This window comes from Candoia aspera, chromosome 2, assembly GCF_035149785.1.
Source record: "Candoia aspera isolate rCanAsp1 chromosome 2, rCanAsp1.hap2, whole genome shotgun sequence".
NCBI classification, from domain to species: Eukaryota; Metazoa; Chordata; class Lepidosauria; order Squamata; family Boidae; genus Candoia; species Candoia aspera.
In genome coordinates, this window is record NC_086154.1 from 10,551,613 (window position 1) to 10,565,968 (window position 14,356).

The 14,356-nt window shown below is 46.4% G+C and overlaps 1 protein-coding gene across 1 annotated transcript in view; it reads left to right on the forward strand.

Annotated features, from left to right (window-relative positions):
• The window catches only part of LOC134489855 (tenascin-X-like), a 112,592-nt gene that overhangs the window by 57,263 nt on the left and 40,973 nt on the right, over positions 1-14,356 (forward strand). Inside the window, exons 21-32 of the mRNA XM_063292728.1 lie at positions 117-413; positions 600-884; positions 1,056-1,371; positions 1,538-1,843; positions 2,010-2,315; positions 5,453-5,469; positions 5,513-5,797; positions 6,438-6,734; positions 6,861-7,157; positions 7,604-7,900; positions 8,918-9,205; positions 10,828-11,115. Of these exons, the coding sequence (XP_063148798.1) occupies positions 117-413; positions 600-884; positions 1,056-1,371; positions 1,538-1,843; positions 2,010-2,315; positions 5,453-5,469; positions 5,513-5,797; positions 6,438-6,734; positions 6,861-7,157; positions 7,604-7,900; positions 8,918-9,205; positions 10,828-11,115 (3,279 nt within the window). The remainder of the gene's footprint in view (positions 1-116; positions 414-599; positions 885-1,055; positions 1,372-1,537; positions 1,844-2,009; positions 2,316-5,452; positions 5,470-5,512; positions 5,798-6,437; positions 6,735-6,860; positions 7,158-7,603; positions 7,901-8,917; positions 9,206-10,827; positions 11,116-14,356) is intronic.

The window sequence follows — 14,356 nt, forward strand, 5'->3', positions numbered from 1 at the left end:
TGTTCTTGATTTCTTTAACAAGCAACTTTTAACTGATTCGTCCAGCTCTTGAGTGGCATCTCCAAGACCAGGGAAATCATAACTAAGTCTTTTTTTTTTCCATCTCACTGTTTTAGCCCGCCTTAGAGACTCAGAGGAGGCAATTCCTGTCCAACCCAGCCTGGGGGAGCTCTCAGTCCTTGATGTCACAAGTGATTCTGTCCGTCTCCATTGGACCGTCCCCACCGGGAGCTTTGACTCCTTCCTGGTCCAGTACAAGGATGCAGATGGTCAACCCCAAGCATTGCCTGTGGAGGGAGGCTCCAACGAAGTCACTGTGACCAACCTGGCTCCTTCCCGCAGATACAAGTTCAACCTCTATGGAGTCTCCGGGCGCAAACGCACCGGCCCCCTCTCCACTGATGCCACCACAGGTCAGCTTCAGGAATCAATGTGGCTGGGGGTTCTTCAGATACTATTCTTCCATACTAATGTTCTTGATTTCTTTAACAAGCAACTTTTAACTGATTCGTCCAGCTCTTGAGTGGCATCTCCAAGACCAGGGAAATCATAACTAAGTCTTTTTTTTTTCCATCTCACTGTTTTAGCCCGCCTTAGAGACTCAGAGGAGGCAATTCCTGTCCAACCCAGCCTGGGGGAGTTCTCAGTCCTTGATGTCACAAGTGATTCTGTCCGTCTCCATTGGACCGTCCCCACCGGGAGCTTTGACTCCTTCCTGATCCAGTACAAGGATGCAGATGGTCAACCCCAAGCATTGCCTGTGGAGGGAGGCTCCAACGAAGTCACTGTGACCAACCTGGCTCCTTCCCGCAGATACAAGTTCAACCTCTATGGAGTCTCCGGGCGCAAACGCACCGGCCCCCTCTCCACTGATGCCACCACAGGTCAGCTTCAGGAATCAACGTGGCTGGGGGTTCTTCAGATACTATTCTTCCATACTAATGTTCTTGATTTCTTTAACAAGCAACCTTTTTACTGATTCGTCCAGCTCTTGGGTGGCATCTCCAAGACCAGGGAAATCATAACTAAGCCTCTTTTTTTCATTTCTGTTTTAGCCCGCCTTACAGACTCAGAGGAGGCAATTCCTGTCCAACCCAGCCTGGGGGAGCTCTCGGTCCTTGATGTCACAAGCAATTCTGTCCGTCTCCATTGGACCGTCCCCACCGGGAGCTTTGACTCCTTCCTGGTCCAGTACAAGGATGCAGATGGTCAACCCCAAGCATTGCCTGTGGAGGGAGGCTCCAATGAAGTCACTGTGACCAATCTGGCTCCTTCCCGCAGATACAAGTTCAACCTCTATGGAGTCTCCGGGCGCAAACGCACCGGCCCCCTCTCCACTGATGCCACCACAGGTCAGCTTCAGGAATCAATGTGGCTGGGGGCTCTTCAGATACTATTCTTCCATACTAATGTTCTTGATTTCTTTAACAAGCAACCTTTTTACTGATTCGTCCAGCTCTTGAGTGGCATCTCCAAGACCAGGGAAATCATAACTAAGTCTTTTTTTTTTCCATTTCACTGTTTTAGCCCGCCTTAGAGACTCAGAGGAGGCAATTCCTGTCCAACCCAGCCTGGGGGAGTTCTCAGTCCTTGATGTCACAAGTGATTCTGTCCGCCTCCATTGGACCGTCCCCACCGGGAGCTTTGACTCCTTCCTGGTCCAGTACAAGGATGCAGATGGTCAACCCCAAGCATTGCCTGTGGAGGGAGGCTCCAACGAAGTCACTGTGACCAACCTGGCTCCTTCCCGCAGATACAAGTTCAACCTCTATGGAGTCTCCGGGCGCAAACGCACCGGCCCCCTCTCCACTGATGCCACCACAGGTCAGCTTCAGGAATCAATGTGGCTGGGGGCTCTTCAGATACTATTCTTCCATACTAATGTTCTTGATTTCTTTAACAAGCAACCTTTTTACTGATTCGTCCAGCTCTTGAGTGGCATCTCCAAGACCAGGGAAATCATAACTAAGTCTTTTTTTTTTCCATTTCACTGTTTTAGCCCGCCTTAGAGACTCAGAGGAGGCAATTCCTGTCCAACCCAGCCTGGGGGAGTTCTCTGTCCTTGATGTCACAAGCGATTCTGTCCGCCTCCATTGGACCGTCCCCACCGGGAGCTTTGACTCCTTCCTGGTCCAGTACAAGGATGCAGATGGTCAACCCCAAGCATTGCCTGTGGAGGGAGGCTCCAACGAAGTCACTGTGACCAACCTGGCTCCTTCCCGCAGATACAAGTTCAACCTCTATGGAGTCTCCGGGCGCAAACGCACCGGCCCCCTCTCCACTGATGCCACCACAGGTCAGCTTCAGGAATCAATGTGGCTGGGGGCTCTTCAGATACTATTCTTCCATACTAATGTTCTTGATTTCTTTAACAAGCAACCTTTTAACTGATTCGTCCAGCTCTTGAGTGGCATCTCCAGGACCAGGGAAATCATAACTAAGTCTTTTTTTTTTCCATTGCACTGTTTTAGCCCGCCTTAGAGACTCAGAGCAGGCAATTCCTGTCCAACCCAGCCTGGGGGAGCTCTCAGTCCTTGATGTCACAAGTGATTCTGTCCGTCTCCATTGGACCGTCCCCACCGGGAGCTTTGACTCCTTCCTGGTCCAGTACAAGGATGCAGAAGGCCAACCCCAAGCGTTGCCCGTGGAGGGAGATTCCCGTGAAGTCACTGTGACCAACTTGGCCCCTTCTCGCAGATACAAGATCAACCTCTATGGGGTCTCTGGGCGCAAACGATCCATCCCCCTCTCCGCCGATGCCACCACAGGTCAGCTTCAGGGGTCAGCATGGCTGGGACCATTCAGCTGTTGTACTGTACCATCATATTCACATTCCTGGTTTCTTTAATAAGCAGCATCGTTATTGAACACTTCAGCTCCTGGATTGCATCTTCAACGTGGCTGGGGGTTCTTCAGATACTATTCTTCCATACTAAAGTTCTTGATTTCTTTAACAAGCAACCTTTTTACTGATTCGTCCAGCTCTTGGATGGCATCTCCAAGACCAGGGAAATCATAACTAAGCCTCTTTTTTTCATTTCTGTTTTAGCCCGCCTTACAGACTCAGAGGAGGCAATTCCTGTCCAACCCAGCCTGGGGGAGCTCTCGGTCCTTGATGTCACAAGCAATTCTGTCCGTCTCCATTGGACCGTCCCCACCGGGAGCTTTGACTCCTTCCTGATCCAGTACAAGGATGAAGAGGGCCAACCCCAAGCATTGCCTGTGGAGGGAGGCTCCAATGAAGTCACTGTGACCAACCTGGCTCCTTCCCGCAGATACAAGTTCAACCTCTATGGAGTGTCTGGGCGCAAACGCTCCGGCCCCCTCTCCACCGATGCCACCACAGGTCAGCTTCAGGAGTGAGCGTAGCTGGAGGCTCTTCAGATACTATTCTTCCATACTAATGTTCTTGATTTCCTTAACAAGCCACTTTTTCACTGATTCGTCCAGCTCTTGGGTGGTGTCTCTAAGACCAGGGAAATCATAACTAAGCCTCTTTTTTTCATTTCTGTTTTAGCCCGCCTTACAGACTCAGAGGAGGCAATTCCTGTCCAACCCAGCCTGGGGGAGTTCTCAGTCCTTGATGTCACAAGCGATTCTGTCCGTCTCCGTTGGACCGTCCCCACCGGGAGCTTTGACTCCTTCCTGGTCCAGTACAAGGATGCAGAGGGCCAACCCCAAGCGTTGCCTGTGGAGGGAGGCTCCAACGAAGTCACTGTGACCAACCTGGCTCCTTCCCGCAGATACAAGTTCAACCTCTATGGAGTCTCCGGGCGCAAACGCACCGGCCCCCTCTCCACTGATGCCACCACAGGTCAGCTTCAGGAAGCAGTGTGGTTGTGGGCTTTCAGCTCTTGTACATTTGTATTAACATTCCTGGTTTCTTTAATTAGCAGTGTTCTTATTTAAGTGGTTACCTAATGCGAATAACTTGTTTTACAGTATCTCCTGCTAATTGGATCTTCTACACATATTCTGTTGAGTTTTTCGTTTTTTTACCTCTCTCCTTTTGCTTTTTCCCCTTTCTTCCATCTTCAACTTCCTCCATGACCCTCAGGTGGTAACCCATTCATACAGCCATTTAACTTACTTTTATATGTTCTCTTCCTGCCCCAATAGAGCAGGTTTGTTTCCTTTGACTCCCTGGACAATCTTTTCTTCAATTTCGCCATCATTATAGGTATATCATATTTTCCCAGTGACCCTTAATTTTTTATGGGAAAATGGATTCCACACTGTATTGGCTAATCTAGATCCTGAATGACTGCTTCAGAGTCTTGTGGGGCGGAGGCGAAACGTAGAAAACGTTGTTCGTCTTCTCTTGAGATCTTAACGCCCAGTAGCAACGAACTCCACAGAAGCTAACAATACCCATGCCATTCAAACGTGGATTCTCCCTAGTTCAGCTAGCCCTGCATTGAACCAAAGCTTGAATACAGTTCTCCTTGAATTACATTTCTCAGTTCCAGCACAGCTAATTAGAGGTACACCTTGCTGATCAGCATGATTTCCCCAACCCCATGAACAGAAAGACTATCTACATTAGTAATCAGTTTCCAAAAGTTGCCTTGTAGCTCCTTGATTTGAGAAAGTACTCCCAGGATAGGAAAGATGCCAACAGAACTAGTTGTGAAAAAGCAGCAAACAGAAGAGCAAGTGACAGAATAGAGACTCTTACACTCTACACACAGACCTGCACACCCTTCACAAGTACCAAGAGCTCCTCTTCATTTCCTTCTTTATAACCTAAATGTATTGGACTGTGACCAGCTTGTTTTCATCAATGAATGTTATGGAAGAGAATTATAATGAATCAAAAGAAATCAGCTACAAACGGCACACCCAAATATATTAAATGCTCAATTAACTGTTTTAAAAAGATTGAAATCAATACAAATCCTAACTGATTGATTGATTATGAGCCATCAAGTCATTTTCAACTTTTAGTGACCAAATAGAAGTTCTACAATACTGGTGGAACCAAAGGGTTCTTCCTTTGGCTTAAAGTTATTGCTGTTTATTTGTATCCTACAGACACACAAATATACAAAACTGGAGTTGGGCAGCCAGTAGATTTTAAATGATGTTGATGATGATGATGATGATGATGACGACGATGATGATGATGTAAATGTATTAACTGAGCCCCATTTAAAACAAACAAACACATCAATTCAAATCTTGTTGAACAACACATATCAACAATCTGTTGCTGGGGATCAAGTGTAGATTTCTTCTTACAGGGTGATAGCCTGCCCACAGGCCAAAATCATCCACATTGGTTAATGAATTGATAGATTGCAGGAGTGGCAATGGAGCCAAGAACAATAGACACCTCCTTAACATAAGCAACTGAAGAGTCATTATTAACTCTGTTGATATCATCTCAAAGTATGGCAATAATAAAACAGCAAAATTTACAGAGCAATGTGCCAACACCTGAGTTGTGTAGACAGAAGAAAGATTGTAGTAACAGTTTCCATTTGTTTCTATGTTTTAGCTCCAACTCCAGATGTTGAGAAGGAAGTGCCTGTCCAACCCAGCCTGGGGGAGCTCTCGGTCCTTGATGTCACAAGCAATTCTGTCCATCTCCATTGGACTGTCCCCACCGGGAGCTTTGACTCCTTCCTGGTCCAGTACAAGGATGCAGAGGGCCAACCCCAAGCGTTGCCCGTGGAGGGAGGCTCCAATGAAGTCACTGTGACCAACCTGGCTCCTTCCCGCAGATACAAGTTCAACCTCTATGGAGTCTCCGGGCGCAAACGCTCCGGCCCCCTCTCCACCAATGCCACCACAGGTCAGCTTCAGGAGTGAGCGTAGCTGGAGGCTCTTCAGATATTATTCTTCCATATTAACGTTCTTGATTTCCTTGACAAGCCACCTTTTCACTGATTCGTCCAGCTCTTGGGTGGTGTCTCCAAGACCAGGGAAATCATAACTAAGCCTCTTTTTTTCATTTCTGTTTTAGCCCGCCTTACAGACTCAGAGGAGGCAGTTCCTGTCCAACCCAGCCTGGGGGAGCTCTCAGTCCTTGATGTCACAAGCGATTCTGTCCGTCTGCATTGGACCGTCCCCACCGGGAGCTTTGACTCCTTCCTGGTCCAGTACAAGGATGCAGAGGGCCAACCCCAAGCGTTGCCCGTGGAGGGAGGCTCCAATGAAGTCACTGTGACCAACCTGGCTCCTTCCCGCAGATACAAGTTCAACCTCTATGGAGTGTCCGGACACAAACGCTCCGGCCCCCTCTCCACCGATGCCACCACAGGTCAGCTTCAGGAGTGAGCATAGCTGGAGGCTCTTCAGATGTTATTCTTCCATATTATCGTTTTTGATTTCCTTAACAAGTCACCTTTTTACTGATTCGTCCAGCTCTTGGGCGGCATCTTGAAGACCAGGGAAATCATAACTAAGTCTTTTTTTTTTCATTTCTGTTTTAGCTCACATTACAGACTCAGAGGAGCCAATTCCTGTCCAACCCAGCCTGGGGGAGTTCTCAATCCTTGATGTCACAAGCGATTCTGTCCGTCTCCATTGGACCGTCCCCACCGGGAGCTTTGACTCCTTCCTGGTCCAATACAAGGATGCAGAGGGCCAACCCCAAGCGTTGCCTGTGGAGGGAGGCTCCAATGAAGTCACTGTGACCAGCCTGGCTCCTTCCCGCAGATACAAGTTCAACCTCTATGGAGTCTCCGGGCGCAAACGCTCCGGCCCCCTCTCCATCGATGCCACCACAGGTCAGCTTCAAGAAGCAGTGTGGTTGTGGGCTTCTGAGCTCTTGTATGTTTATATTAACTTTCTTGGTTCCTTTAATAAGTATCATTGAATTCTAACCAAGCCTTTTTTCCATTTCACTGTTTTAGCCCGCCTTACAGACTCAGAGGAGGCAATTCCTGTCCAACCCAGCCTGGGGGAGCTCTCAGTCCTTGATATCACAAGCAATTCTGTCCGACTCCATTGGACCGTCCCCACCGGGAGCTTTGACTCCTTCCTGGTCCAGTACAAGGATGCAGAGGGCCAACCCCAAGTCTTGCCTGTGGATGGAAGCTCTCATGAAGTCACTGTGAGCAACCTGGCCCCCTCCCACCGATATAAGTTCATCCTCTATGGAGTCTCTGGGAGGAAGAAGACTAGTGTCCTCTCTGCTGATGCCTTAACAGGTCAGCCACAGGAAGAAGTTCATTGGAAGCTTTCAGATGTCATGCTCTGTTTTCAATTTTTTAAATCTGTTCAATCATTAATTTGTTTCTTTTACTTCTGCTGCCAGAGTAGCCACATTACATGCATTTATTGTTTTTCCAGTGTTTGGCCAAGCATGCGGTTTTTTAAGTTCTCTTTTTATGTATTTTCTTTCTCCTCCAAATGCCTATTTTAACACAAGGATACATATGTCATGATTTTCTTCCTTTCAAACTATCAGTCTGACACCATTTCAGAAGGATTCTTCATTTCTCCTTAGAAATATGGAAGCATCTTCTTACAGCCCTTTGCATGAAGTCTCCTATTTACTTTAACATGTTGCTGCTTTACTTAATTTTTCTTAGCAGTGTTGAAGAGTTATACTAAATGATTTATCTCTCCTGGCTGCTGTCTTTATCTGGTTTAGCCCCATCTTCAGACCCAGAGGAGGCAGTTCCTGTCCAACCCAGCCTGGGGGAGTTCTCAGTCCTTGATGTCACAAGCGATTCTGTCCGCCTCCATTGGACCGTCCCCACCGGGAGCTTTGACTCCTTCCTGGTCCAGTACAAGAATGCAGATGGTCAACCCCAAGCATTGCCCCTGGAGGGAGGCTCCAATGAAGTCACTGTGACCAACCTGGCTCCTTCCCGCAGATACAAGTTCAACCTCTATGGAGTCTCCGGGCGCAAACGGTCCAGCCCCCTCTCCACCGATGCCACCACAGGTCAGCTTCAGGGGTCAGCGTAGCTGGGCACTTTTCAGATATTGAATTGCAACTTTAATCTCCTGTGGGGGAAATTCCTCTTTTTAATTTTTTTCATTTTCACTAGAGGCAGCATTGCTAACAAGAAGCTTTCATCTAACACATATTGATTTGTTTTTACAGTAACTCCTGTCCATGTGACTGCAACTGGACTTTTTAAATTCTTTGCCTGTTTCTTGCTGATTTATGGTAATTTTTCACACACACGTACACAGAGTGATCTTAGCTTTTTCTGACATACAGACGCTGGCAGACATGGGGCTTGTTTGATATTTGGGCAACCTTCTTTGCCAGCTTCTTACAAGCAAAGTCAATTGGGAAGCCAGCAGGAGGTCACAAATGGAGACCTTGTGACATCCTCGCTTAACGACCTGCCATGATTCGCTTAACAACGGCAACCAGAAGTGCCGTAATTTCCATTGCTAAGTGGCACAGTCATGTGACTTCGCATTTTATGACCTCATTGCTTAGCAATGGAAATTCCGGTCCCAGTTATCATTGTTAAGTGAGGACTACCTATCTATGCAAGCTTTTGCTCTCTCCATCACCATGACCTGCCTCCCTCTCACAGATGACCTGATCAGTTTCTATGGCGTCTCAGGCAAGAAGCATCTAGGCCCCATCTCCACTGAGAAAGGTTATCAAGAGCACTTCTGAGCAAACGATCTGTGTACATCAGTGGTCCTATGTTTTCTATTTCAAGCTGAGGTTCCAGAGAATGAGATATCCAGCATCCACGTATCTTGCACATTTCCCCTTTCTTTAGTGTAGGTTTTCCATAATTGCTCTCCTGTTCCAGATAACGGTTGTCCATAAAATAAGTCTTGTCTTATTCTTAATTTTCCAGCCAGTGACAATCAGAGATACGCTGCCTTTGAGGCCAACCCCAAGTATATCTAGTAATAGCCACTGAATACCTCTTTTCCACGAATTCTTCCATTCAGTTGTGTCCTTTTTTGTTCCTTCTGTCTTTTTCAGCCCCATTAGCCACAAGACCACCAGTTCAGCCCAGCTTGGGAGAGCTTTCTGTTTCCAACATCACCCATAATTCTGCCCTTCTCTCATGGACCGTCCACACTGGGAACTTTGACTCTTTTGTGATCCAGTACAAGAACGTGGATGGCAAGCCCCAAGCCATACCTGTGGAAGGGAGCTCTTATGAAGTCATCGTCCCCAGCCTGGTTCCTGCCCGCAGATATAAGTTTAACCTCTACGGAGTCTCCAGTCACAAGCGTTTTGGCCCAGTTTCTGTGGACGCCGTCACAGGTCAGCAAGAGAAGTTCTTTTAATACCTTTGAAACCACTTTCTGAAAACATCCTCTTTGTGGGGGAGTGATACTGTATTGTGATTCCTTTTTAAAAGCCTAAATCATGGCTGCCCTAGAAAGCTGGTGATGCCACATGTAGGCTGACTGGCAGGCTGGGCTTTCTTTCTTTCTTTCTCTCTTTCTTTCTTTAAATCCCACCTTTATTATTTTTATAAATAACTCATATTCCTTCCTCCTCCTATTTTCCCCACAACAACAACCCTGTGAGGTGAGTTGGGCTGAGGGAGAGTGACTGGCCCAAGGTCACCCAGCTGGCTTTCATGCGTAAGGCGGGACTAGAACTCTCCTACTACGCCTGATTGGCTCTTGGGCTGAGAGAGAGGGACTGGCCCAAGGTCACCCAGCCGGCTTTCATGCCTAAGGCGGGACTAGAACTCTCCTACTACGCCTGATTGGCTCTTGGGCTGAGAGAGAGGGACTGGCCCAAGGTCACCCAGCCGGCTTTCATGCCTAAGGCAGGACTAGAACTCTCAGTCTCCTGGTTTCTAGCTCAGCAACTTAACCACATTATCAGGCAGTTAGTGACAGCCCAAATCCTCTGGAGCATTACCTCTTCCTACTTCTGATATATTGTTTTTCTCTTTTTGGCAAATTTTGGAGCCAGTTTGATGTGAGTAGCAAAGAAGCTAGACTAGAAACTGGGAGACTGAGAGTTCTAGTCCTTCCTCTAATAGCCAGCAGGGCAACTCTGGGCTAGCCCAACCCACTTCATAGGGTTGTTGTTGTAGGGAAAAAGGAGTTGGGAGCATTGTGCACACCACCTGGAATTGTACAAGATGAAGGCAGACTATAAATCATCATTATTTATTTATTTTATTTATTTATTTATCAAATTTATATGGCCGTCCATCTCACACAAGGTGACTCTGGGTGGCGTTCATCAGACCTGGCACCAAATCACATCATTATCATTATCATTATCATTATCATTATCATTATCATTATCATTATCATTATCATCATCATCATCATCATCATTATTATTATTATTATTATTATTATTAGCCTGACTCCCAGTGACTCTGGGCAGTTTACAAATTGTTAAAAACATTTAAAAACAAAGGACAATACAAAGCCATGAAAATAGCACAAAACAAAATATACATTTTGCTATCCCAAAATGGCCACCAGCCTGAACTGATTTTAAGGGGACCAGGGTAAATTTTTTTTCTTACTCTTAATCCCCTTCATTGCTGTCTCATTCCAGTGTACCTGTGTCAAAGCCAAGCAACGCTTTAATGGTCAGGGGGCACACTTTTTAAGAATAGTAGATGGAGTGTTGATGCAAAGATGTTATGGTATAGGGTAAGGCCAGGAACAGAGGTGGATGTTCTTCTTGATATAGCTTAAGTGTATCCCATACTACCTTTGGGTTTGGTTATTTTGTCAGCCAAAGATAGGCAAGACATTTACAGAAGTACCCTAGGCCAAGCCACAGTGGGGTTGGCCACCATTTTGATTCCCAAAGGGGCCAGCCAGGGGCCTGTCATCTTCTGAGCCACTTACTTAACTTCATATGTTATCCAAAAATTCATCAACCCTTCTTCCTTCCTCTCCTAGCACCAGGTCCACAGGACCCTGTGATTCCTCCCAGCCTAGGAGAGCTCTCTGCTTCAGAGATCACCAGCAATTCTGTCCGTCTGTCCTGGAGCGTCCTCACGGGGCGCTTTGACTCTTTTGCAATTCAGTACAAGGACGCCGAAGGCCAGGCCCAGGCAGTTCCGGTGGAGGGAGATTTGCGTGAGATCACCGTCCCCAACCTGGTTCCATCCCGCAGATACAAGTTCAACCTTTATGGACTTTCCGGTCGCAAGCGCATGGGCCCTATTTCTACTGATGCCGTCACAGGTCAGCTTCCTAAGAACTGGGTGCCTTTTTCAGGTCCCTGTTTTCAGTGCTGGGGTTCAGTTATCATTCACATGGCCAATATAAAGTGATAACAGATTAATCAAAAGTTCTGGTTGATCCTCCTGACTTTCTCCTGTAGCACCACCTGGGAGGAAAATGGAGCTCCATCCATCTTGGGACAGTTCTAATCTCTAATCGTTCTAATATCTCGAATTGTTCTAATATCTCTAATAGTTCTAATATCCTAATATCTATTTCTAATATCACTGGGAATTCAGCCCATCTTTGGACTGTTCACATAGAGAACTTTGATTCCTTCTTAGTCCACTACCAAGATGTGGAAAGCAGACCTCAGGCCATGCCCAGCCCTTGAGACAAAACCATAACTGGCTTACCTTCTTCCCACCAACAGAAGTCCATACTCTTTCAAACCTGACCATGCTGCAAAACCTGTTTTAAAAAATGTTCTTGGAACCCCTGATCAGGAGGCAACACTCTAGTGATAAAAAAAAATGGTTATGTCCAAGTGAACTTGAACTTCTGAAATTCAGAAAGCAGGTGATGAAAAAGAAAAAGCGCTGTAAGAACCTAGCTTAGGTGATCTGATTTATCCACCTTGATTGTCATAACCATTATTGGTGGAGAAGGGATTTGAAAGATTGCTGAATGTCATGCTCCATTCATCAAGAAATGGCAGGAAAGTGACTTGGAGCAATCTTTGGTAGTTTGGGATCCGGATTTCAGTTGGAATCCAGATGGTGAGGAACAGCAATGTCAGTTCATCCTCCTGCTGCATTATGGTTGCTCTCTTTTTAGAAAAGTCTTGTGTGTCACCACTATGTGCCAGTTCTTCCTGCAACCATCACTTGACCTGAACTTTAAATGGGGGGGGGGCAGTCAACACCCGGCAGTAGAAAGGAAACATAGAGGTTGGCCGGTAGCAGGAAGCTTTCATGTGCAGTTGTGGTGCATTGGGAACTTTAAAAAAGCAAAAGACATTGACGAGAAAGTAAGGTGACATCTCTTCTCCAACTTTTTGTGAAATTCTTTTGATCCCCCAAATACCCTTCTTTTTTGCAAGCAAGAAACAATTTTCCAAACACTAGGACTCCAGTTTGGCCTCACATGATTCCAATTTCTTTGCCTCTGATCCACATTACTTGTCAGACACTGTTTTCATTCCTGTTTTCCCTTTCTGCTCCCAGCATCCATCACAAAGAAGGAAGATGCACCCAAGGCCTCCTTAGGAGAGCTCTCCACCTCTGGGGTCACGAGCAGCTCTGTTCTTCTCTCTTGGACCACCTCCATGGGGAGCTTTGACTCCTTCCTGCTCCAATATAAAGATGAGGAGGGCAAAACCCAAACACTGCCTGTGGAGGGAGGTTCTCATGAAGTCACCGTTTTGAATCTGGCTCCATCCCACAAGTACAAGTTCAACCTTTATGGATTTTCTGGTCACAAACGTATTGGTCCTATTTCTTCTGAAGCCACCACAGGTTAGCAGAAGCAGTCTCCTCCCTTTCCCCTCTCCTCCCCATCCGAAAAATAGCTAAACCACTCTGTAACATCTTGTCTGATCCTCATGCAAATTCATGGTGCATTCCATACTTCTTTGTTGTCATGTTTTATATGTTACGTTTTGTTTGTTTGTGGTACACCAGCTTGAGCACTTCAGTAAACCAAAAGGCAGGAGATGCATTCAAAAATAAATTTGAAAAAATAAAATGGGAGGTGGGCATAACAGTGTATGACATGGTAGATGCACTGTTGGAAGACGTGAAGGACCAGGCTGGGTACAGATCATCATGGAAAAATCTACCTATGTGGATATGAGTTGATGTCAATTGGATGGCACATAATCAATCCATCAATTGAAACAAACAAATAAATAAAACCTTCTGAGACAGGATTTGGGGTCCTGTGGACTTCCAGATGTTGTGGAGTCCTGCAAATACCAAATCACAGTGGTTCTTGCTGGGGTACATGTAAAGAGGAATTATCCTATTCAACAGGTTAACTCGGAATTGGTATACTTTGCTGGAAATTTTCTAGCTGGAGATTAATGCCCCCCTTCCCAAACCTCTGCTTGACTTGAAGCGCTTTCCAGGTTCATGATTCTTACAGCAGTCCTTGTTTTTCTTTTACCTCCATTTTCCAACTTCTCTTCCCTTTTATTTTTTTTCCCTTGGTTGGACAGAAGGAGCTGCTGTGGACATGTTCTTACCATTTGTCTTTTGGACACCTCTCACCCATTCATTTGTGGGAGCCCTTTCTATGCTTTCTCTCCATTACCTTTTTGTAGAAAAAATCCAGAGAGGACATATTTAATGGTGAAGGGATCTCTTCTCTGCCCCCTCCCCTTTTTTCTGTTTTAGCTGAACCAGAGGAGGAAGAAGAAGAAGAGGATGAAAACGGGGAAGGTAAGTCCAGCTTGGGGAAACTCTCCATCTCCGAAACCACCAGCAATTCTCTTCGCCTTTCCTGGAGTGTCCCAATGGGGACTTTTGGCTCCTTCCTGGTTCAGTATGAAGATGGAGCTCTGCAGACTTTGCCTCTGGATGGTGCTTCCCATGACACTGTGGTCTCTAACCTGACTCCATCTCACAGTTACCAGTTTGACCTCTACAGCATCTCTGGTGGCAAATGCCTTGGCCCCATTTCCGCCAGTGCCTTAACACTGTACTCACCCCTGACCATCCTCCCTAGGCTGAGGGAAATGTGTGGTTCTTCTCAAAGAGCAGTGTTGGCATGTGAGGACTTCAACTGGCTGAGGAATTCTGGGAGTTGAAGCTCGTGCATCTTAAAGTTGCCAAGGCTGGGCAACGCTGCTAGAGTGTCACCCTTGCAGTCAGTGAGACAATGCCTTAAATCATCCTGGGGCATAATACTGAACTCCATTATCTTTCTCTCTGGCGCTTTATGTAGCAGTCAAGGGCTGAGGGCAAGCTCTGTGATGGCTTGAGGAACGAGTTCTAGCAACAGAGAGGAATCTAAGGCTCCAGAAACATAACATCTGGAGGGAGCACCATAATCGTAGTCCCGGTACCTTCGAAACAACTTGAGCAGAACTTAGTCAAATTAAGAGTAAAACCTTCCTTTCTACATTGTCCAGATAGTGGCTGTGGTGGGAACAAGACTCAGGGCAGAGGAATGATCCTTCCTTCTGGGTCAAAAAAATGACATTAGGCTAGCACCATTTTCTATTTCTGTATGATCTCTTCTGTTGGCACAGAGAAGGTTT